The sequence below is a fragment of the Sphaeramia orbicularis genome, chromosome 22 (genome assembly GCF_902148855.1).
Source record: "Sphaeramia orbicularis chromosome 22, fSphaOr1.1, whole genome shotgun sequence".
NCBI classification, from domain to species: Eukaryota; Metazoa; Chordata; class Actinopteri; order Kurtiformes; family Apogonidae; genus Sphaeramia; species Sphaeramia orbicularis.
This window is the reverse complement of record NC_043978.1, coordinates 16390104-16418004: the sequence shown is the minus strand read 5'-3', so window position 1 is coordinate 16418004 and position 27901 is coordinate 16390104. Positions and strand designations below refer to the sequence as shown.

Here is a 27901-nt window from a genome sequence, read left to right as displayed (position 1 = left end):
GATTTTTCTTTGTAATCAATCTCAGTTTATTAAAAAGTCACTCATTGCTATTGCTATGAGGTATGTGAGGCCATCATCATCATCATCACTGAAGAGATGAAGATACAGGGGTTGGACAAAATAATGGAAACACCTTAAAAAATCAACAAAATATAATTTAATATGGTGTAGGTCCGCCTTTTGTGGAAATTACAGCCTCAGTTCTCCGAGGTATTGATTCATACAACTTGTGAATTGTTTCCAAAGGAATTTTAAGCCATTCTTCAGTTAGAATACCCTCCAACTCTTTTAGAGACGATGGCGGTGGAAATCGACGTCTTACTTGAATCTCTAAAACTGACCATAAATGCTCAATAATGTTGAGGTCTGGGGACTGTGCCGGCCATACGAGATGCTCAACTTCATTAGAATGTTCCTCATGCCATTCTTTAACAATTCTAGCTGTATGGATTGGGGCATTATCATCTTGAGGTGAAGGTGTTTCCATTATTTTGTCCAACCCCTGTACTTCCTAGTGTCTCAGTGAGGTGTGAAAAATAAGACTCATCCTCATCTGGTGCCGGCTTTCCAGACGTTAATCCTAATAAAGGAGACAGCTGCGGTGACGGTGGGGCGTCGGAGACACGTACCTCCTCAGGTGTGGCCACGAAGTTGATGGCGGCGTAGTAGCGGTCGTCCTCCTGCGACAGGCTGAAGGTGAACTGGTAGTCGATGAGGAGAGTGTCTGTGTGAAGTGATCGGGCCGGTGGCGTAGGTGTGGAGGAGCGTGGAGTGGATTACAAAAGAAGAACAACAGCTCTATCAGTACAGTTTCAAAGTCACACAAGAGCATGTTCTCGCACGGGAAACTCTGGCAATAAAACTTCTTTCCTCAGCGGATCAGAAGATTTTGTGCGACTGTGATGAAAATAACAAGAAATACTGACTTAGTGTATTTGCTCTGTCAAACTCATTTTCTTTTAGGGCAACATTCGGCCCAATATGACCTGGACTGGGCCAGACCAGTACTATCTATATATATATATATACATAGACATACAGTGCATACTATAGTATTATTATTATAACATCATAACACAATAAGCTACTTATTATTATTATTACTATTATTTATTATTTATTACTTTGACACTTGTTTCTACTAGTACTTTAATTCTGTGATTGTTAAACTATATATACATATTGTGCATACTACAAAATTATATTATAACATCATAAGCTACTTATATTATTATTATTACACCACTTATTTCTACTAGTACCTTTACTGTGTGATTATTAAACTATATATACATACTGTGCATACTATAAAATTATATTATAACATAATAAGCTACTTATATTATTATTATTATTATTACTACGCCACTTATTTCTACTAGTACCTTTACTGTGTGATTATTAAACTATATACACATATACATATTGTGCATACTCTAATATTACAGGGTGGGGAAGCAAAATTTACAATGAACATTTAGTTGTTTTTTCTCAGCAGGCACTACGTCAATTGTTTTGAAACCAAACATATATTGATGTCATAATCAAACCTAACACTATTATCCATACCTTTTCAGAAACTTTTGCCCATATGAGTAATCAGGAAAGCAAACGTCAAAGAGTGTGTGATTTGCTGAATGCACTCGTCACACCAAAGGAGATTTCAAAAATAGTTGGAGTGTCCATAAAGACTGTTTATAATGGAAAGAAGAGAATGACTATGAGCAAAACTATTACCAGAAAGTCTGGAAGATACTATTAAAGAAGAATGGGAGAAGTTGTCACCTGAATATTTTAGGAACACTTGCGCAAGTTTCAGGAAGCGTGTGAAGGCGCTTATTGAGAAAGAAGGAGGACACATAGAATAAAAACATTCTCTATTATGTACATTTTCTTGTGTCAAATAAATTCTCATGACTTTCAATAAACTAATTGGTCATACACTGTCTTTCAATCCCTGCCTCAAAATATTGTAAATTTTGCTTCCCCACCCTGTATATTTTAACATAATCATCTTATTATAGTGATTATGATTATTATTACTATTACAACTACTGCTTTGCAAATTGTTTCTACTAATACTTTAATTCTGTGATTAATAAACTACATATACACATAATGTGCATAGTATAATATATTATAAATTAATATGCTACTTGCTTATTATTATTATTATTATTATTATTATTATTACTACTACTACTTTGCAACTTGGTTCTACAAGTAATTTCCAATGTGCAATTATGTTTATGTTTATGTTCATGCATTTGGCAGATGCTTTTTTCTAAAGCGACTTACAGGGGAAAACCAATTAAATCACTCAAACAATCAAATTTACTTATATAGCGCCAGATCACAAAAAAGTTATCTCATGACACTTTATATATAGAGTTGGTCAAAACCAGACCCTAAGACAATTTACAGAATTGCAATTTTTCACTACTGTTTTTTATAGTTATTGTATTGGTATTTTTTTTTTATTGCTTTTTTCTTGTGGTATTTCTTGTGTGTATATTTGAGCTCTGCCCAAAGGATCAATAAAGTTCTAATCTAATCTAATCTAATCTAATCTAATCTAATCTAAAATAATCTAAAATAATAGCATACTATCCTATAAATAATGATAATTCTAAATTTTTCTTTGTTGTAGTGCAAAAAAAATGCACTTCATTGTCTTTAGATATTTCAGGATGCTCATATTTGTTCAGGTTACTAAGATTTTATCATTAAAGGATAGTTTGCTACAGTAAATATTTTATATAATATAGTTTTTTTTTGGACCGAGAGGAGAAATTCTACCATTTTTTCTACTGATTTCATCTCCTTCTGCTTCAATTTTTGCACTTTGTTTTTTAAAAACATAGTTTACATTATGTTCATTATTGGCACCACTTTTAGAACCTTTTTACTACTATGTGAAATATAATTTAATCAGTATCTTGTCACAAATATGTCCTAATAGATAAATAAAGTTGGCCCGTATCTGAATCCTACTTTAATATATGGGACGTCAGGCAAAAAGTCAAATGTTAATCAGTCGTGGACCAAAAAAACTATCACACCTGGTGACTTGAACATAAATTACTGGACCAGAAAATGCAGGTGTGTTTATTAAACCTCCCTGTCTTGTTTCATTTGGTCTTATATGTCAAGGTGAAAACGTCTTCTCTACTGTAAATCACAGAGAAGGATTTATCACCTTGTATTTTAACCTTGTTTGATGGAACAGGAGGTGGTTTACATCGACATCCCTGGAGTTTAATATCCTATTTACCCTCCTTTTACTGCATATCATATATTACCGTATGTCCTGTAGAAACACTTAAAACACTAGGACAGTTTTAACCCATAAAGACCCAAACCAAAACCATCTACTGATATAAACTGTTTAATACCTAAATAATTGGTGTAAAATACAGTTATTCATCTTTTCATGGTCATTGATATGACCCATTTGGACGTTCAGAGGCTCCATAGTTACCATGGAAACACCATCATCTTCTACAACAGGGGTGTCAAACTCATTTTAGTTCAGGGGCCATATTCAGCTAAATCTGATCTGCAGTGGGCCGGACCAGAAAAATAATAACATAAAAATCTATAAATAATGACAACTCCAAATTTTTGTCTTTGTTTTAGTGTAAAAAAAAAAACCAAACAAACATTAAATTATGAAAATACTTACTTTTATAAACTATCCAAAAAAAAAAACCAAAACTGAAATGTAAATTAAAAAAACGTAAGAAAATTTAGTGCAATTTTAACAATATTATTCCTCAACTTCTCATTTGTCCATGTGCATTATGGATCAGATCTACAAAGACACTAAACACTGAGGAACAGGCAGAAAAATTGTTAAAATTGTGCTTTATTTTTGTTTAGATATTTCACGTTGTTCATATTTGTTCAGGTTATTCACATTTTAGTGTTACAGGATAGTTTGTAAATGTAAATATTTTCATAATTTAATGTTATTGTTGCACTATAACAAAGAAAAAAAATGAAGCTGTTAATTCTAGATTTTTTTTTTTTTTTTTTTTGGCTTAATTGAAGATTTTTTTTTTACTTAATTGAAGATTTTTTTTTTTTTGGCTTAATTCAAGATTTTTTTTTACTTAACTGAAGATTTTTTTTTGGCTTAATTCAAAATTTTTTTCTAAATTTGAGAATTTTTTTGGCTTGATTGAAGATTTTTTTTTTACTTAATTGAAGATTTTTTTTGGCTTAATTGAAGATTTTTTTTTTTTTTTTTTTTTTACTTAACCCTTTCATGCACAGTGGTCACTACAGTGGACAGCTCCTCTACAGCTGTTCTCTTATATATTAATGGGTTTTGTTGTTCTTTTCATTGTTTTTTTTTTTTTTTTTTTAAACATATTTTAATTAAAGTTTTAAGACACTACATATCTTTTCTGACATGAATTGGTAACATTATGTAGATCTCCCCTGAGCATAAACCCCCAGAATCACAAGCCCTCTCCATAGTTTTCACACAATTTATCAGTAAATGCATGTTTCTGTGCGTAAAAAATTAAACGTGTGGTGTCCGGCTGAGTGGACATTTGTGCAACTTCATGAAAAATAGGTTCATGAGAATTTTTTTTTTTCGTTATTATTTTTTGTATGTATTTTTTACAAAAAAATGTAAATCATTTTTATTTATTTATCTATTATTTATTTATTTTTCAGAAGAAAATTTTCAATCGCATTGTTTTTTTCATGCCTAAAGAGGAATAACAACACTCAGGAAAAATTTTTTGATTAAGGTTCTCATAATTCGTGCATGAAAGGGTTAATTAAAGATTTTTTTTGTCTTAATTCAAGATTTTTTCCTTAGTTCAAGCAATTTTTTTTTTTTTTTGCTTAATTCAATTTAAGACTGTGGAATTTTTGCACTTGGCAAAAACATCCCAGGGGCCGAACTGGACCTTTTGGCGGGCCGCATTTGGCCCCCGGGCCACATGTTTGACACCCCTGTTCTATAACATTGATTTACCAGTAAAACCCATGGAGTTGGATCAATGACAATGGATGGACACATTAACTTTTTAGTTGAGTTATTGATACCTTTGCTGAAAAAAAAAAACAAAAAAAAAAACGCTTGTTCTTCAGTTTTCTTTTTTTGATATAACAACCCTCAACTTTAATCTGAGCTTTTACGAACATCTACATGATCAGTGAATTAAAAACAAGAAAATACATGATTTTCACTGAAAAATACGCAAAATACAGAGGACAATATTATAATAAACAGTAACAAATTGCTTAAGAAAGGTTCAATATAAAGAAAAGTTAATTTGGGAACTGACATAAAAGTAGCACTGGGTCTTTATGAGTAGATATATATACTGCTGCTGTTGTATTGTAATTGTTAACCCCACAAATGTAATAACTCCCACAAACGTAATAAACCCGCAAACGTAATAAAAATTTGCAGCTTTTAATGTAATAATCCCACAAATATAGTAACAGTCACCTACCACAAACTTAATTCCTCATTTTCCCACTTTGTGCTCCTACCCTCCTCAGTGTTATCCGTATCATATCCAGATGTTTTATTGACATGGTTCAAACATAGGGTTCTATTATACTTAACGAGAATAAATAATATCCAGTTCATACTGAAGCTTTTATAAAAAAACCTTTACAACATCTTTGCCCATTCGGTTTTGTTCCTCCCCTTGTATTTGTAATTAAACACCTATTAATCCAGAATTAGTACCATGTGGCGTAACTGCAACATTTGATCATTCGAAAAAGGCAACTATCCAAAGGACAAGAATAAATGGGAAGAAAAAGAAAGATGAATGAATATTTATGCATGCATTACTTAAATGTATGTGATGTACTAATTTATTATATTTGTGAGAAGTTATTACAATTTTGGAAATTAAAGATTTTTACCGTCCCACATTACGTTTGTGGGAAATGAGGTATTATATTTGTGGTAGGTAGGGATGTAACGATATGAAAATTTCATATCACGGTTATTGTGACCAAAATTATCACGGTTATCATTATTAGCGCGGTATTGTTGAAATTGTGCTCAAAATGTTCAAAAAGTACTAATACACACACTGAAATAATGTAACCAAGTTGTCTTTATATATATACATATGTATAAAACAAATAAAATAATTGGCACAATGCACGTTCTGTTGGCACAAACATTAAAATATTAACCCTTAGTGTTCTGAGCCTATTTTGTCCGTTTTTCAGTCCTTTTAACCCTTTCATGCATAGTGGTCACTCCAGTGGACAGCTATTCTACAGCTGTTCTCTTCTATATTCATGGATTTTGTTGTTCTTCTCTTTTTTCTTTTTTTTTTTTTACACATATCATTATTAAAGTTTTAAGAAACTACAAATTTTTTCTGGCATGGATTGGTAACATTATATAAATCTCTCCTGAGCGTAAACCCCCAGAATCACAAGCCCTCCCCATAGTTTTCACACAATTTATCAATAAATACATGTTTCTGTGCGTCAAAAATTAAATGTGTGGCGTCCAGCTGGGTGGACATTTTTGCAACTTCATGAAAAATACACTCATAAGAATTTTTTTTCTCTATTATTTTTTTCTGTTTTTTATTTTTTTTTATTTTTTTTTTTTATTTTATTTATTTCATTTTTTAAAATGTATTTTTCAGAAGAAAATTTTCAATCGCATTGTTTTTTTCATGCCTAAAGAGGAATTAAAAAACTCAGGGGAAAAAATTTGATTAAGGTTCTCATAATTCGTGCATGAAAGGGTTAATTTAGCCTTTATATACTATACAAACAAATGTTTATTATACCCATGTTTGGTATCTTTTTTTCAGCACAACTTCATCTATATCATCTGCCTATTATTTTTTCCACTTTAACCTACTATAAAAACATAAAAGGACAATAAATAAATAAATAAATAAATAAAATCCGATTTGAAAAATGTATATAATTTATTGCATAAATAACACAAAGATGCTTAATGAACCTTTTCAAAGACTTTAAAAGTGAATATTGGTTCCAAATATTAGGGATAGAAAAACAAAATTGTAATAAATTAAAACTATACTCAAATATCTGACATAAAAGCAGATCTGTACATAGGGTTTTTTTTCCCCTAAAAGTGCGGTAATCAAACACGGTTATCATGATAATTAGAATTTAAACGGTAATACTAACCGTCTGTAATTTTACCACAGTTTATCGGTATACCGGTAATCATTACATCCCTAGTAGTAGGCGACTGTTATTACGTTTGTGGGAAAGTTATTACATTTGTGGGATTATTACGTTAAAAGCTGCCAATTTTTTATTATGTTAGTGGTCTATTACATTTGTGGGGTTAACAGTAATCATACTAGAGTTATATTAATTCAAAAAAAATGTGGAAAAAAATATAAGTGATAATAACACATGATGTTCTTTTATTAAATTACCACTAATTGTAATTATTCCTGACCTGTACTTCTTAAAAACACAGTAAAATGCTGGTGTTTTAGAAGCTTTAAAAAAAACAAAAATATGGAATAAATTCATTTAATTTGTTACTAATTAATTTTCTCACAACCAACTCAGTGATATGTTGAAGTACTAAATAACAATGATATTAAACTTGTGCTATTAAAAAAAGAAATGGCTGTTAATTAAAGGCGAGCAGCACCCGAAGCACCTTAAACTCTGCCTAGGGAAACAGGAGACATTTAGTTCAGCTGCTAAAGACGTGTTAGTGTAAGTAAATGAGTAAAGTGTGTTTAATTAGTACAGCGCCTTCCACAGAGTAAGGTCACAAAGGGCTGCAGGAGAGTAAAACAGCAAAAAGAAACAAATGATTAGGGATAAAAAAGAGACCTGAAGAACCCAGAATTAGACCACAGGAGGAAAAAATATACAGGACTGAGCAAAAGTCATTATAATCGCTTGTTTATAACGTCCACACATATGCATTTTTTTTTTACATTTAGATCCAATCTGATATATGTGAAGCATGAACAGCAGGAAAAACTACTTGAAATAGGAGCTAAAATTAGCTTCACTGTGAAATTAGCTACCTAGCTAACATGCTACATTTGCTTGGTGGTAAAAAAGTACTGGACTTTGCTTTATTATTATCCCTTAAAAAGGTTTATAATTACAAAAACAACTTGTTAGCATAATCTTTAATATATTTTCCCTTAAAAAAAAAAAGTAAAATGAATAGTTACCGTTGCATAAGTTTGTTGGTTTAGTAAAGTTCTGACCACATGTATGTTTGATTCACTGTGCTATTAGCTACCTAGCCAGCACGCTATATTAGCCTAGTGCCAATAAAGTACCCAACATTGCTTTATTATATTACTAAAAAGTCTTATATTTACGAACACAACCTGTTAACATAATCTTCAACATGCTTTCCCTTGAAAAATATATTTAAAAAAACATAGTGTTTTGTTTAAGTTTGTTTGTTTAGTAAAGTTCTAATGTCTGCACATATGCATTTGTCTGTATTTAGATCCAATCTGATACATGTGAAGTATAAACAGCAGGAAAAACAACTTGAAACAGGAGGTAAAATTAGCTTTACTGCGCTATTAGCTACCAAGCTAACATGCTACATTAGCCAAGTGCCAATAAAGTACCCAACATTGCTTTATTATATTACTACAAAGTCTTATATTTATTAACACAACCTGTTAGCATAATCTTTAACATCCTTTCCTTTGAAAAATATATAAAAAGAACATAAAGTGTTTGTTAAAGTATGTTTGTTTAGTAAAGTTCTATTGTCCACACATATGCATTTCACCGTGTACTTAGATCTGAACTGATATATGTGAAGTATGTGCAGCAGGAAAAACTACTTGAAACAGGAGGTAAAATTAGCTTTACTGCGCTATTAGCTACCAAGCTAACATGCTACATTAGCCTAGTGCCAATAAAGTACCCAACATTGCTTTATTATATTACTACAAAGTCTTATATTTATTAACACAACCTGTTAACATAATCTTTAACATCCTTTCCTTTGAAGAATATATAAAAAGAGCATAAAGTGTTTGTTAAAGTTTGTAGGTTTAGTAAAGTCCTAATGTCCACTCATATGCATTTCTCTGTATTTAGATCTAATCTGATATGTGTGAAGTATGAACAGCAGGAAAAACTACTTGAAATAGGAGGTAAAATTAGCTTCACTGCGCTATTAGCTACCTAGCTAACATGCTACATTAGCCTGGTGGTGATAAAGTACTGGATATTGCTTTATTATTATCCCTGAAAAAGGCTTATACTTACAAATCAATTTGTTATTATAATCTTTCATATCCTTTCCCTTAAAAAAATATATAAAATGAATATTCAGCGTTGTATAAGTTTGTTGGTTTACTAAAGTACTGACCACATATATGTTTGACTTTCACTGCGCAATTAGCTACCTAGCTAACATGCTACATTAGCCTAGTGCCAATAAAGTACCAGACATTGCTTTATTATATTACTACAAACTCTTATATTTATTAATACAACCTGTTAGCGTAATCTTTAACATCCTTTCCTTTGAAAAATATATAAAATTAATATAAAATGTTGTGCAATAGTTTGTAGGTTTAGTAAAGTTCTAATGTCCACACATACGCATTTGTCTGTATTTAGATCTAATTTGATATATGTGAAGCATGAACAGCAGGAAAAACTACTTGAAATAGGAGGTAAAATCAGCTTCACTGCACTATTAACTACCTAGCGAGCATGCTACATTAGCCTGGTGGTAATATAACGTACCGGACATTGCTTTATTATTATCACTAAAAAGTCTTATATTTACTAAGACAACCTGTTAGCATAATCTTTCCTTGAAAATGCAGTGTTTTGTAAGAGTTTGTTGTTTTTTTAAAGTTCTAATGTCCACACATATGCTTTTGTCTCTGTATTTAAAGTTTCAAGGAAAAAACATCTTCTAAAAACCAAAGTGGTCATTTTTAGTGTAACTTTCTCTCCTCTGTCAAGTCCTAAAAAGTTGCAAGCAACCGAAAACATCTGCTGGTGTAAAATGTTTTATAACTATTAAACTAATCCTATTGTTACATGTAAATAATTGGTGTAAAAGTGCAGTTTTGCATCTTTTCATGGTCATCATATATGACCCAATTGGACGTTCAGAGGCTCCGTAGTTACCGTGGAAACACAGTCATCTTCTACAACATATTTTTCTATTTCTATGAATATGCAGCCAGCAAAAAAATCGTTTTTGAAACCCTGGTGCATATATTGGTTTGATTTGACAGTAATATTTCAGATTTAAAGATATAAATTCTGCTTTGACCTGCAGTATTCTCCATAATGACACTTGGATGACAGTTAGGAGCGTCTTCACAGCGAGGTTAAGAGTAAGACGAGCTTTAAAACTGATGCTCAAGGTTCTCTTGTCTGATTCCTTCCATTAGAAATCTGCTTCTCCTCAAACATCAGACCTAGTTTGATTGAAGAGTTATGTATCTGTGTCATCTTCAACCAGAACAAGAAGGAAGAGTCAGGCCTCGCAGCGCTTTCTTAATGCCCCCCCCCCATATACACCCCCATCCCCGTCATACAATGTCACTACCTTGTATTTGCACTGAAGCTGGTAATTAGAATTCCACTTACAGTAGCATGTTCCTTTGAGAGGGTTGCCTTGGTAACGATTCTCCACTTCACACCTGAAGGAGAGAGGCAGAAGATTAGACGAACAAAAAACAAAACAAAACAAAGGAACGATGAAGAAACGAGTGACAAAGACACGTGGAAAGTAGTGTGGATTAAGATGATTTAACTGCTGATAAAATTAGTGTGAGGAGGTCTGACAGTAAAGACGATCAACGAAGAGAAAACAGTTGTCCAGAAGAATTTAACGCTGCCTGGTGTACTTACAAAGTTAGGGGGTTGAAGCATTTCCAGAAATTGAGTAAATACAAAAACACCTCGTGGTGGCCATTCTGCACCACATTTACATAAATGAATTATGTATTTTGCATCATACACACACAAAAAAAAGTTACATAAATATTTTGTTGTGCACCTTCAGTCTTGACTATGGAAAGCATTAACTGTGGTATCTTTTATATCATCCAATGCTCATAGACGATCACATTTGCATGCTTCTAACCCCGCCCCCCCAAAGGGGTATTGTTTTTGGTTCAGTTTCTATGTTTTGTTTGTTTGTTGTTAACACTAGCTGCAAAACTATTGGTTGAATTCATACCAAATTGGGTTTATAGATTGCCAGTCATCCAGACTAGATCTCATTACATTTTGGGAAAGGTAGGTCAAAGTTCAAATAGTTAATGAATTTTTTTTTTTTTTTTCCATTTACTTATAATCGGCAAAATTTCAAATGTGTGTAGCAGCAAAACTGTTGGGTGAATTCATACTAAATTGGGTTTATAATTTGCCAGTGACCCAGAATAGATGTCATAACATTTTGGGAAATGTAGGTCAAAATTAAAATTTTTTAGGAATTTTTAAAATCTTTTTTCTTCCATTTACTTATAATGGGCGAAATTTCACGTCTATAAAAACATCAATTTTGTTTCAATTTACTTCAATCTTGGCACATCTATAGAGGCAGTTGATATGCTGACATTAGCACAAGCATAGACATGATGACATCAGCTGGATCGATGCCAAAATAAGATACTATATGTGTGAGGGGCGGGGTTTGTTGTGTCTGGAACCACTTGTTTCTGTATATTTCTTTTAATTATCATATTGATATTATATTGTGTAGTAAATGCTGTATAAATTGCTGATCTAACTGTGTTTTAATAGAGTATATATATATATATATATATATATATATATATATATATATATATATATATATATATATATATACACATATATTTATATATATATCATAATACCATTAAGTGGCCAATTTGGAGGAATAGTTCCATCTCCACATTAAATATCTTGGCAAGTTGACAGGACCAATATTTTGTTAGATATTAGTCATTTTGGAATACAACAGCCTTACAATCACATTGTGCTGCACATGACGGTTGACAGGAAGCACACTACAACGCTGCATAATGGGAAATGAAGTTAAAAACAGGAACGATGCATTTACTAACTTCAGTCCCTAGATATTGGAATTACTATGACCTGTGGTTCCCCACGGGTCAACGCACTAGTATATACAGGGTGTCCCATGACTCTCCATACATAGGAAAAATAAACGTTTCTTGACATAAACCATTTTTATTTATATAATATGCTCTATATGACTGCCATTTTGTCAGGAACACATTTCAGTGCGTGTCCTCCACTGCTGAAGAACTATAAAGAAGAACTATAAAGAAATACATGTTAGAACCATATATGTATGGAATGTATTATGTCTCCTATGTATGGAGACTTATGGGACACCCTGTATATAAATATATATATATATATATATATATATATATATATATATATATATAATTCATAGTTCAGCTACCATGAGGCGTTTTTCCAATGGCTCGTTTTTGGTTCCACACTTGTGAGAAAAGGTGAAGAAGGAAGAATGAAAAGGACAAGGCCTGATGACTCTAACCCACAGCGGCTGCATACAAAAGCTTCTACATCAGTGATAACAACACCTTCACTTTCATATTAATGACTGTTCGTTTGTGAAGCTTAATCTCAAGTTTTAATGGGTTTCAGGGGGATATCTGCTCATAGTGAAGGCCGGGATAAGATAAATATTAAAAATACAGCCGTTGAAGTAATGAGCAGCTGCTACCAAACCACCAAAGAAGGAAATGAAACCAGGAAAAAAAGGCAAGACTTGGTTTCTCTACATGTTTCCATAAAGACATTTTTGTTTCTACCCAAAATAATTAGTTATCACCTTATTACAACGTTTATCCTGTGATTATTAAATGATATATATATACATATTGTGCATATTCCAATATTATAACATAAACTATTTAAGGTTACTCCTACTTTATTATTATTACTTTGCTACTTGTTGTGTCTACTACTGTCCAATGTGCAAGTACAATTTTTGACTACTGTTTTTTTTAATAGTGAATGTATTGCAATTTTCTTGTGGTATTTCTTGTTATAACCTAACCTAAAATAATCTAATTTAACCGAATTTAATCTAACCTAACCTAATCTAACCTAACCTAATCTAATCCATTCCAGTCTAATCTAATTGAACCTAATCTAATCAAATCTCACCTAACCTAACCTAAAATAATCTAATCTAACCTAATTTAATCTAACCTAACTTAATCTAATATAACCTAATTTGATCTAACCTAACCTAATCTAATCTAATGTAATCCATTCCAATCTAATCTAATTGAACCTAATCTAATCTAATCTAATCCAATCTCACCTAATCTAATCCAATCACACCTAATCTAACCTAACCTAATCTAACCTAACCTAAAATAATCTAATCTAACCTAATTTAATCTAACCAAACCTAACCTAATCTAATCTAATCTCACCTAACCTAACCTAACACAATCTAATCTAACCTAATTTAATCTAATTTAACCTAATCTAATCCATTCCAATTTAATCTCACTGAACCTAATCTAATCTAATCTAATCTCACCTAACCTAACCTAACCTAAAATAATCTAATCTAACCTAATTTCATCTCACCTAACCTAATCTAATCTAATCCATTCCAATCTAATCTAATTGAACCTAATCTAATCTAATCTAATCCAATCTCACCTAATCTAATTTAACCTAATCTCACCTAACCTAATCTAACCTAAAATAACCTAATCTAATTTAATCTAACCTAACCTAATCTAATCTAATTTAACCTAATCTAATCTAATCTAATTTAATTGAACCTAATCTAATCTAATCTAATCTAATCTATTATAATATAATTCCCTAAAAAAACAGATGCAGGACACGTGGTTGGGATGAAAAAAAAAAAAAAAAAAAAAACAAAAAACTAAAAAACTTGATGCAAAACCGTACAAAAACCAAACAGACCCAGGTGGATTATATCTAAAGACAGGGATTTATGGCTATTGGGATGTAATTAGGAGAATTATTTTCTCTTTAATGCAATGTTTTTAAACTAAATAGTAAAAATACAATGTTCGTGTTAAAATGAAACTGATAAACTGTGAAGCTTTTTGCTGTGTAATGATAAAAAAAAAGTCGAAACCAAAAAAAAAAAAAAAAAAAAAAAAGAACACTTAAACTGGATCTTAAACTCTGATAAGAAAAGACATTTACTCATTCAGAGTTCGTCCTTTAGTTCTGAACGTAGACACTTCTATTAATTTTTAACATACATCAAACATTTAAGGACATTCATTTTCTTCGTCTCCATGTTGTCATCTGTTTGCAGTAAATTAATGCAGAAGTTTCAACAACCTCATGGCTTGTGTTCTGCAAACTCTGATTAATAGTTTATAGGAAATCATAAAGTATTAACCCAGAAGGGAGATGGGGTTTTTTAAGAAGGTGTAAACTATAACCACTGAGTCATAGGTCAGTTCACCAAAATAAAGACTTCCCATCAGTTCTACTCATTTTTTCATGAAACAATACTATTATTCATGAAATACACTATATCAGGGGTGTCAGACTCATTTTAGTTCAGGGGCCACATACAGGCAAATTTGATCAGTAAAATAATAACATAAAAATCTATAACTAATGAAAACCTTTGTTTTAGTGCAAAAAAGTCCAATTAAATTATGAAAACGTTTACATTTATAAACTATCCTGAACGACCTGAAGTTTCTTAAGAAAAATAAGTGCAATTTTACCAATATTATGCCTCAATATTAGGGCTGTGTGTTGGCAAGAATCAGGTGATACGATACAAATCACAATACTAGGATCACGATACGATATATCACGATATATCATGATACTGTTAAAAAGGCAATTTTTTATTTGTTTCTTTTTTTAAAAACTTAAATTATATTTTACAGACGTTACAGTTTAAGATCCTGTTCAAATGTTCATATTCTATTACTTCAGAACTAACATCAGAACATTATTTTAGTTCAATCCAAAACAAAGGAACTAATATTATTTAATAAAAGAGTGTTAAATAATAACACTGGTCTACAATGTTTTAGAAATGATTTGCTTGAGAGATTAAATGTGCTAAATGTTACGTATTTTAATAAGATTAATTGGAAAATAAATGACAAAAGTGCCGGTTTGCTGATGTTTTCAAGGTATATTTGTTAAGTGTTATTATACATATATATTGGTTTATGTACATTCATATAATAGTTTTATAAATCTTCCACTAAATAGAACCTGTAAAGTGAATGTATTCTAATGTGCAGACAATGTTTTGAAGTAGATCTTGTAGCTCTGAGACAAATATTCCTTTTGAGTCAAACCCATTCTCTCCTTAATTCTTGAATTTCACATTTTTGACCCAAGGCTGTATCTTGGAAAGTTCAGCCAACCAGCATTTTTGACTTGATTTTTCTTTATCAGTGACTCTCATGTGGTAAAATTTCATTACTTTTATTCTGGAAGCATTTTCCTTGTAGACCAGTGTAATAAATGAAATATAAAACAAAAAAGAAAAACAAAAATGAACCTCCACAAAATCTGCATCTGAATAAATACCTAAATATATCGATACAGTACTTTCTAATATCGATACAGTATTGTGAAACCGATATTTTCTTACAGCCCTACTCAATATTATGCTCATTACAAGTTACAGATCACAGTGGATCTACAAATACACTAAACATTTAATAACAGGCAGAATATTGTTAAAATTACACTTAATTTTCCTTTAGACATTTCAGGTTGTTCATATTTGTTCAGATCAGTCCCATTTTATTGTTAAAGGACAGTTTGTAAATGTAAATGTATTCTTTTTTACATTAAATCAAGACGAAAATGTATCCTTATTTATAGGTTGTTATGATATTATTTGAGTTCAACACCCTTGACTGTTCATATCTTCAGTGTAATTTTTGCAACTGTAAATTCATCTCACGGGCCGGATTGGAACCTTTGACGGGCCGGTTTAGGCTCACGGGTCGCATGTTTGACACCCATGCACTATATCAGGGGTGACAAACTCATTTTAGTTCAGCCCAATTTGATCTCAAATGGGCCGGACCAGTAAAATAATAACAGTGAAAAAAGAAAAATGATATTATGATCAGGTTTACATCTACAAAGTTTCCTTAAAAATCTGAAAAACACGAACAACTTGAATTGTCTTAAGAAAAACAAGTGTAATTTTAACAATATTATGCCTCAGTTTATCAGTTTATCATTTACACATGTGCGTTACGATCGCACAAAACATTTAGTAACAGGCAGAAAATTAGTAAAATTGCATTTACTATTCTTAGGACATTTCCAGTTGTTCATATTTGTTCAGGTTATTCACATTTTTTGTAAAAGTATAGTCTGGTAATGTAAATATTTTCATGGAATTTTACTTTTTTTACACCAAAAAAACAAAGAGAAAATGTGGGGTTGTCATTATTTATAGGTTATTATGATAATATTTTACTGGTTCTGACCCATTTGAAATCTAATCGGACAGTATGTGTCTGTATGTGGAACCTGAATTAAAATGATTTCGACACCATTGATTGTTAATATCTTAAGTGTAATTTTTGCATTTCACAAATTCATCTCATGGGCCGGATCGGAACCTTTGGCGGGCCGGATTTGGCTCAAGGGCCGTATGTTAGACAGCCGTGCACTATATGGACCAAAGTATTTGGACACGTTGAATTCAGGTGATTAATAAGGACTTTTACAGACTTTTATTCTATATTTTTAATGTTTTCTCTTTTCTGTTTTTATGTCAAACATCATTTAGAGTTTTCTCTGCTCAAACAGGGATGATTCTGTTTGTTTTGTCAGCATCACTGTGATCTTTTTGCAGCTTTGTGTTGATCATCTGTGCTTTTCTACAAAACCCAAAATATAGGATTGAGGTTCTGATCAGAGCTAAATATATCGTTATCCTCGTAGCGCTATTACTTAACCCATACACAAATGGACAAAAGTATGTGGACACGTTGAATTCAGGTGTTTCTTTTCTAACAGGGGTTTGGGATACAAAACAATAATGAAAAATGAGTTTTTTATTGGGATAAATATCATTGTATTTCATTGGCTAGTTTGGTTTAAATTGTTATCTTTGCTTCCAAAATGCCTCAAATGGTTTTTACTTAATTTCTCTCATTAACTGATTTTTTTATGAAATCCATGACAATGATTTCATGATTTTTAAATATTTTTCATGCTCTGACTGTAAATAATAACTTTCTACCCAAACTAACCATCTACATTCTTCAAATCTCATTTAGAAAGAAAAATCTCCCATTAAACTTTAAGGAAATATTGATGTTTATAAACTATATGGACAAAAATATTGGGACACATCATGTCTACAGCTGTAAGATGTCCTGTTCATGAGAATTTGAGATAAAAACATCAATATTTCCTTAAAGTTTATTGAAAGATTTTTCTTCCCATGATGATCCCAAAATTTAGAGGTAGAACATTTGAAATCATAATCATGGATAAAAACAAAAGAAAATCAATGTTGAGAGAAATTGAGTAAAAAAAACAAACAAACAAAAAAAGAAAATCAATGTTGAGAGAAATTAAGTAAAAAAACAAAAAAAGAAAATCAATGTTGAGAGAAATTAAGTAAAAAAACATCTCTGAGGCATTTTGGAAGCAAAGATAACAATTTAAACCACACTATCCAATGCAATGATATTTATCCCCCCCCAAAAAAAAACTATATTATAACATTTGTCATTATTGTTTTTTATCCCAGACCCGTTAGAAAAGAAACACCTGAATTCAACGTGTCCACATACTTTTGTCCATATAGTGCATCTCTCCAGTGCATATTGTATCTGCTCATAAATACGGCATCTGTAGTGCAGACGGACAAATAAATAAAAAGAGCTAAACCCCAGCAGACGTTACAGATGGGATTTAAGACTTTCCAACAAGTGCAGATGCAGCAGAAGTGGAGAAAACAGATTAGAGCGCAGAGACAGATGAGTGTCGCATGGTGAAACTCACAGGTGGCAGCGATCTCCCTTGATGCCTTTTGTGGTGCAGAAGCACTTGCCGTTGCTGGGGTTGCACATGCTGGCGTGGCCGTTGCACTTACAGGCTGAAGGAGAGAGAAGAAAGAACAAACTGTTGTTTAAGAACGTTTTTAAACAGAAAGGAATGACCTATACCATGTTACAAATCAGTAGCCTGTAGAAGATGAGATGAGATAAGATAAGATAAGATAAGATAAGATAAGATAAGATAAGATAAGATAAGATAAGATAAGGAAAATTAAGATAAGATAAGATAAGACAAGATAAAATAAGACAAGAAAAAAAGAGAAGAAAATATAAGACAAGATAAGATATATAAGATAAGATAAGATAAGATAAGATAAGATAAGGTAAGATAAGGCAAGGCAAGACAAGATAAGAAAAGAAAAAAGAAAAGATAAGATAAGGTAAGGTAAGATAAGAAAAAAGAAAAGAAAAAAGAGAAGAAAAGAAAAGAAAAAAGATAAGGTAAGATAAGAAAAGAAAAGAAAAGAAAAGGTAAGGTAAGATACGATAAGAGAAGAAAATATAAGACAAGATAAGATATATAAGATAAGGTAAGGTAAGGTAAGATAAGAAAAGAAAAGAAAAAAGAGAAGAAAAGAAAAGAAAAAAAGAGAAGAAAAGATAAGGTAAGACAAAAAAAGATAAGATAAGGTAAGATAAGGTAAGGTAAGGTAAGATAAGATAAGATAAGATAAGATAAGATAAGATAAGATAAGATAAGATAAGATAAGATAAGATAAGATAAGATAAGATAAGAAAAGGTAAGGTAAGGAAAGATAAGATAAGACAAGATCAAATAAAATAGGACAAGAAAAAAGAGAAGAAAATATAAGACAAGATATATAAGACAAGGTAAGGTAAGAAAAGAAAAGAAAAGAAAAGGTAAGGTAAGATAAGATAAGAAAAAAGAAAAGAAAAAAGAGAAGAAAAGAAAAGAAAAAAGAAGAAAAGATAAGGTAAGATAAGAAAAGAAAAGAAAAGGTAAGGTAAGATAAGATAAGAAAAAAGAAAAGAAAAAAGAGAAGAAAAGAAAAGAAAAAAGAAGAAAAGATAAGGTAAGATAAGAAAAGAAAAGAAAAGAAAAGAAAAGAAAAGGTAAGGTAAGATATGATACGATAAGAGAAGAAAATATAAGACAAGACAAGATAAGATATAAGATAAGGTAAGGTAAGGTAAGATAAGAAAAGAAAAAAGAGAAGAAAAGATAAGGTGAGACAAGATAAGATAAGGTAAGATAAGATAAGATAAGAAAAGAAAAGGTAAGGTAAGGAAAGATAAGATAAGATAAGATAAGATAAGACAAGATCAAATAAAATAAGACAAGAAAAAAGAGAAGAAAATATAAGACAAAATATATAAGATAAGGTAAGGTAAGGTAAGAAAAGAAAAGATAAGGTAAGGTAAGATAAGATAAGAAAAAAGAAAAGAAAAAAGAAAAGAAAAGAAAAGAAAAAAGAAGAAAAGATAAGGTAAGATAAGAAAAGAAAAGAAAAGGTAAGGTAAGATATGATACGATAAGAGAAGAAAATATAAGACAAGACAAGATAAGATATAAGATAAGGTAAGGTAAGGTAAGATAAGAAAAGAAAAAAGAGAAGAAAAGATAAGGTGAGACAAGATAAGATAAGATAAGATAAGATAAGATAAGATAAGATAAGATAAGATAAGATAAGATAAGATAAGATAAGATAAGATAAGAAAAGAAAAGGTAAGGAAAGATAAGATAAGATAAGATAAGATAAGATAAGATAAGATAAGATAAGATAAGATAAGATAAGACAAGATCAAATAAAATAAGACAAGAAAAAAGAGAAGAAAATATAAGACAAAATATATAAGATAAGGTAAGGTAAGGTAAGGTAAGAAAAGAAAAGATAAGGTAAGGTAAGATAAGAAAAAAGAAAAGAAAAAAGAAGAAAAGATAAGGTAAGATAAGAAAAGAAAAGAAAAGAAAAGGTAAGGTAAGATACGATACGATAAGAGAAGAAAATATAAGACAAGACAAGATATAAGGTAAGGTAAGATAAGAAAAGAAAAGAAAAAAGAGAAGAAAAGATAAGGTGAGACAAGATAAGATAAGATAAGATAAGATAAGATAAGATAAGATAAGATAAGATAAGATAAGATAAGGGAACTGGACTGGACTCTATAAAGACCCTATAATGGTCCTAATATATAACTGATATACAACTGTCATGATTGGCACAAAAGTAAAATATCACTAAAACATCACTAAGACAAAAAAGAACGACAAACAGTAGCTGTGTATGTGAAGCGACTGATAAATAGATAAAACCAACTGAAAATATACAGTGGGCTGTAATATTTTGATGCTGCAGATTAAGCAGTCGCAGGAATGGACGATTGATTTGTTGTCCGATTGACTGGCTGTCAGTTTTAACTTGGAGGTGGAGTAAATCTTTAATATCCCCGTGGAACGTTTAATGTTCATCCAGGAATCAGGAAAATGGCCGACATAAAACTGAACTGTAAAACACTGACACGTGAAATGAAGCTGTACGCCGCAACTCCGACCGGATGATTCAGTGCCCGGGGGTACTCACGCTGGCAGCTTCCCCCGTTGGTCGGGTCGCCATAGAAACCGGAGATGCAGCTCTCGCAGTGTCGACCGGTCGTCAGGTCTTCGCACTTCTCGCACACGCTCTCGTTGACGCACTGGCTGTGACCGTTGCACTGACAAGCTGCCAAAGAGTAAACAATGCCGACAGTGAAGCAACATCACATGCAGAACAAACAAATACAAGTTTGAATAAACAGCCTCGGGCCCAAACAGGGACGGATTTGTAAGTAATTTGTAAAAGCAGGAGACGTGATGCATAGAGTCAGATCTGTGTGAGCTCCGAGGAGTCCACGGACAACAGGACCTGGTGTCAGAATAAACAACGACAGACGGAAAACAAACATGTGACTGTTTATTATACTGTTGTTACTGTTTATTACTGTTGTTACTGTTTATTGTTGTTGATGTTTATTGTTGTTGTTACTGTTTATTGTCGTTACCGTTTATTGTTGTTACTGTTTATTGTTGTTGATGTTTATTGTAGTTGTTACTGTTTATTGTCATTACCGTTTATTGTTGTTGTTACTTTTTACTGTAGTTGTTACTGTTTATTGTTGTTGCTACTGTTTATTGTTGTTACTGTTGATTGTTGTTGCTACTGTTTATTGTTGTTACTGTTTATTGTTGTTTCCGTTTATTGCTGTTGTTACTCTTTATTGTTGTCGTTACTTTTTATTGTTGTTAATGTTTATTGTCGTTACTGTTTATTGTTGTTGTCACTGTTCATTGTTGTTACTGTTTATTGTGGTTTTTACTGTTTATTGTTGTTGATATTTATTGTTGTTGTTACTGTTCATTGTCATTGCCGTTTATTGTTTTTATTACTGTTCACTGCAGTTGATACTGTTTATTGTTGTTGTTACTGTTTACTGCAGTTGTTACTGTTTATTGTTGTTGTTACCGTTTATTGTTGTTGTTACTGTTTATCATTACCATTTATTGCTATTGTTACTCTTTATTATTATTTTACCACTTAATCTAGTTGTTACTGTTTACTGTAGTTTTTACTGTTTATTGTTGTCACTGTTCATTATTGTTACTGTTCATTGTCGTTACCGTTTATTGTCGTTATTACTGTTTACTGCAGTTGTTACTGTTTATTTTTGTTGTTACTGTTTATCGTTGCCATTTATTGCTGTCGTTACTCTTCATTGTTTTGCTGCTTATTCTAGTTGTTACTATCTATTGTTGTTGTTACTGTTTATTGTTGTTGTTGATGATGTTTATTATTGTTATTCTTTATTGCTGTTGCTACTATTTATTGTTTTTGTTACTGTTTATTGCTGTTGTTACTGTTTATTGCTATTACTGTTGATTGCTGTTGTTACTGTTTATTGCCGTTGCTACTGTTTATTGTTATTGTTAGTGTTTATTGTTGTTACCGTTTATTGCTGTCGTTACTGTTTATTGCTGTTGTTGAAAAAAAAAGAAAACAAATCTGTTTCTTGTGTTAAAATCACATGCTCACAGATCAGCTGATGTGTGGGTTTATAAATACGTCAGACATCATCAGATATTTTAGTTGTTTAGATTCATTAAAATCAGACACTTTAGGAAACAAAACTAAACCTATGTTTCAAGTTGGCATGTAAAGCTTGAAATATGGAACTCTGCTTTCTATTAGTAAGTAAAAGCAAATTTTAAATATTTTTTAAAAATTCAGAAATCTACTTTGTAGACATTGTCTGAAGGAAGCTACGTATGAAATTTGAAATGAATCTGACCACTAGTTTTGTCGGAGATGTTTGAAGAAACTGCTAACGAAGACGATGCTGGACACAGTTACTTCACAACCTGATAAAACTCATTTTCATGCGTTAAATTGTGGCAGTTCTGACAGAAATAACATCACACTTTTGAAAAACCCTTCCATGTTCATTGTAAATCCTCTGTAATCCTCTACCTGGGCAGTGGATGAAGGACCAGTTGTACTTGGCTTCGCTGGGACACATGCTGGCGTTGAGGGCCGGCTGGGGGCTGGCGGGCAGGCCGGGCAGGGTGGACGGGGCCGGGACCGAGGTCTGGAAGGGCCCCCGGTACGAGCCCTCGATGCACTGCCCCTTCCCGGTGTTGCTGGGGTCGGTGCACCATCCGCAGCCCGGCTGGTCCAGGCACTGGCCACATGTTCGGTAGCCGGAGCAGTTCTCAGCTGCAGGAAAACACGGACACAAGCAACATTTAACCATTAACCCTTTAGTGTCCCGTCCAGAGAGGCCCATCATAAGCACCAAAAACACAAAACCTGCACAGCATCATAGTAATGTCAAAATATTATTACACATAAAATTTGTTTTTAGCTTTTTATTTTTATTTTTATTTTTTTTTTGTATTTCAGCAACTTGAGCTACAACAAAAATACCAAACAGTCAATAAGGGTCATATTTTTTAACACTTTAACCCTATAATGCCAAACGTATCATATTTGATACATGAGTTTTGAAGCCCTCTACATCAGGGGTGTCAAACTCATTTTAGTTCAGGGGCCACATTAAGCCAAATTTGGTCTGAAGTGGGCCGGACCAGTGAAAAAAAAAACATAACATATAAATAATGTCCAATCCAAACTTCCCTATATATCTTAGAGCAAAAAAAGTAAAATTATGCAATGAAGGTGTTTACTTTGACCAACTATCCTTTAAAACAATGTGAATATAATGAATAAATGGAAATTTCTTGATACAACTAAGTGCAATTTTAACAATATTATGTCTCAGTTTATCATTTACACCTGTACTGTAAATGACAAAGTACGCATCACAGTGGATCTACAAATACACAAAACATCTAATAACAGGCAGAATATTGGTAAAATTACACTTCAGACATTTCAAAATGTTCCTATTTGTTCAGGTTATTTGTGTTTTTATGAAAAGTTAGTTTGTGTAAATACAGTCAAATGACATGAAAATGTTTACATTTACAATGGGAAAAATTTGGAGTTGTGATCTTTTATAGGTTATTATGATAGTATTTTAGTGATCCGACCCACTGGAGATTAAATTTGTCTGCTTCTGGTCCCTGAACTAAAATGATTAATATCTTCAGTGTAATTTTTGCATTTCATAAATTCATCCCAGGGGCCAGACTGGACCCTTTGGCGGGCTGGATTTGGCCCCCGGGCCGCATGTTTGACACTTGTGCTCTACATGATCAGTGTGATAGCAGAATACTCATAAAACAAAAAAGGTAAAAATACAAATAAATGGAAAAAAATAAAATAAAATAATAATAGACAAATCTGTTTATCCACAATTGCATCCTACATGCAAAATATGAACATGTTGTCTTATTAATATTATTATAGAGTACACAAGTAGACATAGCACGCCAAAAAAAACAATTGTATGGAAAAACTGCACTAAAAGCATTTTTGTAGTTTAGAGTGTTTTTAAATTTTTTTTTTAAGTATTTAACCATGGGGCCCCATACTACTTGAAATTTTGATGGCTGACCGATCAAGTTGTATTTAGCCCTATAACACCAAATGTGTCACATTTGATACATGAGTTTTGAAGCCCTCTACATGATCAGAGTGATATTTTTTTTCTTGCAAAACCTGATGTATACAATTAGATACATGCAATACACAGATAATCCACCAGGGGGGAGGAATTCGTTCACCAGAGGCCTTTCCAGTGACACTAAAAGACTGTCACTAATGAGGAAGGAGGCAGAACTTTGCCAATTTTGAAAAGGAATTACTAAATTGTTAGACATGTTTATGTTATGTTTGTTCAAAAATAAAAAATATTTGAGCATTGAGACCTGATGTATCAAATATGATACAAAATTGAAACTCATACATGGAAATTGATATTTGAAAAAACATTTTTTTGGTTGTTCAGAAGGATCAATAAAGGCTCCAGTTTCAAAGAACTGAAATTTTCTGTCAGTGATTTAATGGTTCAGGCTTTACAAGGTTAAATGCCATGTTTGTAATGTCAACAAACCATATTTTTTATTTTAGTGTACCACATAAAAATTGGGCTAGTTATTTTTATATTTTGCAGCCTGGCATATATCAGTGATTAACAGCAACATTGGTTAATATGCATCATTATTTTTTTTTGAGCTAGGTCAAATGCTAAAAGGTGTTGGTTACTCACTTCAGAGAACGGCGCTAGTGTAGTCATTTTCTATTGTTGACAATGTGCAGATTTTAGCGGGTCAGAATTCTAAAAATCATGCAAAAATTTGCAGCTTTTGAATTCTGACCCAATACAAATTATGAAAAATAATGACCGTTTATAACATAAAATGCAAAGTGTGCATAATATGCTCACTCAGACATCGCAAGATTAACTCTTAAAGACTTAAGAATGTTATTGCAGCAACTTACAAATTATTTTATCTCTATATTTAACATTTCTGAACTGCTTTATCACCACTTCCTGCATTACCATCTTCTGAATGTTGCATTTTTTGTGTTGTTATTATCATTATATCAATAATTAATATTTTCCCCCTCTCTCTTTTTCACTTTCATTCACACTCCCCTCTTCCCCTTTTCCCTATTGCCCCTAATCAATCTATATTGTTTAGTTGCTCTTTTGTCATTGTTGTTGTTTTTGGTTTATGTGTTTGATTTTCCTTTTATGTGTTGTTGTTTTTCTGTCCACAATGTCTTGTTATCTATCACTAATAAAAAAAATTGGGAAAAGAAAAAAAAAAAAAAATTTCTGCTGCCGAAACCATCATTATTTGCCATTTTTCTCCAACAGGAGAATAATAAGATGATAAGACTGGAGTTTAGCTTCGCATCAGGACTGGATCTATGTCTTAAAGTTTTAAAATAACCTGACTGGCACCTCAGCAACTCACTTATTAACACATCATATGCGCACATAAAGTTAACAACACACTTTTGTTATAAAGGTGATAATTTCCTTGAGCCTTCTGTGTGAATTTGGCAGGTAATTAGCAAATTCGCTGCCAATTTTCACTTTTACATATTTGTATCTGTGCAAATGGAGCAAATTAAATGCTACGTGCTAATTGGTGAGTTCTGGACACAGCCAAGCGACGTCCCTCTGTTGACGCTTTTTTGTTACGGAGCTAAATTAAGCAGCGCTGGAAGGCATCTGCGGCAACAGGCAGTCATGTGGAAACTGGTTTTGTAAAAAGTTTAAGGCGGTAAGAGGACCTGTTCATGTGGTCCAGACGGAAATTTCACGCCAAATTTCTCCCCATTTTTTTTAAACACTGAAAATACTTCACTTAAAGTCCTGCAGTTCAGAACTTTATTTATGTTAAAATATGAATAATGTGCAGTAATACTGTTGTATATACTGCTGAACTTGTTTAACTTTACACTATAAACTAGATAGTTCAACCTGCATCATATTCTATTAAATCATCATAGATTTGTGTCTGTAAAAGACGCATGTCTATTTTTTTAGTTTTCTGCTTCTGATTAGTTAATTTAAGTTAATTTAGTTCATTTCAGAGGGCTTTTAGAGCATTTTTTTGTTTAAAAAGGGAAAAATATTGAGTAAATATACTGGTTGATACTTCAGTCACATCAAAAACACTTCTAATAAGAGTCACAAACACACACACACACACACACACACACACACAACTGGCATAAAACTAATCATTCAGATACTAAAATACTTATTGATTTTTTCACTGATAAAATTTTGCCTCTGAAAGTCTCCTCTTTAAATGATCTTATATTTTAGATATTTGTGTTTTGTTATATTGTTACTTGAACCTTTTTTTCCCCCTCTATGATTTTGTCATTGTTTTATTTTGGTTTCATTTTGTTAAATTTTTGCAAATTTCTTCTTGTTACGTCTTATGTTTTTTGTGCATCTTCTCTCTCTCTACTTATTACTTTTACTTATTTAATTACTTATTTACTCACTTATTTATTTACTCACTTATTTACTTACTTATTTAATTACTTATTTACTCTCTTATTTAATTACTTATTTAATAAAATATTCACTTATTTAATTACTTATTTTCTTTACTTATTTATTCACTTATTTACTTATTTAATTACTTATTCACTCACTTACTTATTCACTTATTTATTTATTTACTTACTTATTTACTGATTTATTTAATTACTTACTTATTTGCATACTTATTTAATTCTTATTTACTCACTTAATTACTTATTTACTTATTTACTGTTCTGCTTGCATATCTATATTTCTCTTTATCTTAATAAACACTGTGGGTCATTTTACTGTTAATATTTCTTTAATCTTTCCTGCTGTAACCGTGTAAATTTCTCTGGTTCATGACTAATTAAGGACAAACTTATCTTATTTTAATTTCTTGTATTTTACTCATGAATTTCGGTGACTTCTGCAACACTGTAAAGTTAAGGAAAAGCAGCTCTAGACACTGATAGAATATTTTATTACATAACATTAAAAAGCAAAGGCTTTAGAGGTGAGCACAGGCTGCTAACTCCTCTTAACCTTTGTCATGTTATCATCTTTACTTTAAACTCATCTTATTTAATAAACTGAACTCCGCACAAGGTCTGAAAGGAAAGTGGAAGAAAACATAAGCGAGCGCCTCTGTCCCTTTCAGAGGTTTACATTAATAACTCCCACAACATACCTGCGAGGTTCAACACTTCATTTCCTTCCTCTTTACTGTAAATATTTTAATCCCTAACCCTCGGCCCTTGAGGGTCTCTGTGCCTGCGGCTGAAAGCATCTATTTGGACTTAATTGACCCGCCATTTCAGTATAAATGGAAGTTGTTCTGTGGTGCAAAGTAGCAGCCACAGACTTCCATCACACGACTAAACCAGATTATTAATCCACATCTCATCTGTTGGTGGAGCCACAGTTTGACACGCTTCGCTACCTTTAAGTTACAAAAACAAGTGTTTCCATGGGCCGTTTAGAGGCTGTTTTTTAAATGGTGAAAAAAAAATGACTACAAATGCTTGGATGGTTGAGCACAGTAACTGCAACTGGAACGTTACGTGAGCAGACTCGTAGATACTGTACATATAAAACTGGGACAAAACTCTTAGGTCGCCTTTACCTTTGTTGTTTTTGCAGGGTTGAAATGAACGTATGTATTTATTTGTCATTCTCTTTTCTTCACATACAACAATTAAATACAGGAAATATGTGCACAGCTTTAATAAACACTGTATGTGCATTTATGTATATACGTCTGTCAGTTTGTCCGCAAGATAAAGCTTCGTTTTCAATTACAGTACATGATTTAGCATCATTGTAGGCCATATTTAATAGTCATATACAGTACTATGCAAAAGTCTTAGTCCAAACCA

The 27901-nt window shown here is 31.9% G+C and overlaps 1 protein-coding gene across 1 annotated transcript in view; it reads right to left on the bottom strand.

Annotated features, from left to right (window-relative positions):
• Positions 1 to 27901, bottom strand: part of atrn (attractin) — a 607345-nt gene that overhangs the window by 311525 nt on the left and 267919 nt on the right. Inside the window, exons 18-22 of the mRNA XM_030126085.1 lie at positions 22535 to 22780; positions 20615 to 20752; positions 18016 to 18109; positions 10603 to 10655; positions 630 to 724 (exon numbers count right to left, since the gene is read on the bottom strand). Coding sequence (XP_029981945.1) covers positions 630 to 724; positions 10603 to 10655; positions 18016 to 18109; positions 20615 to 20752; positions 22535 to 22780 — 626 coding nt within the window. The remainder of the gene's footprint in view (positions 1 to 629; positions 725 to 10602; positions 10656 to 18015; positions 18110 to 20614; positions 20753 to 22534; positions 22781 to 27901) is intronic.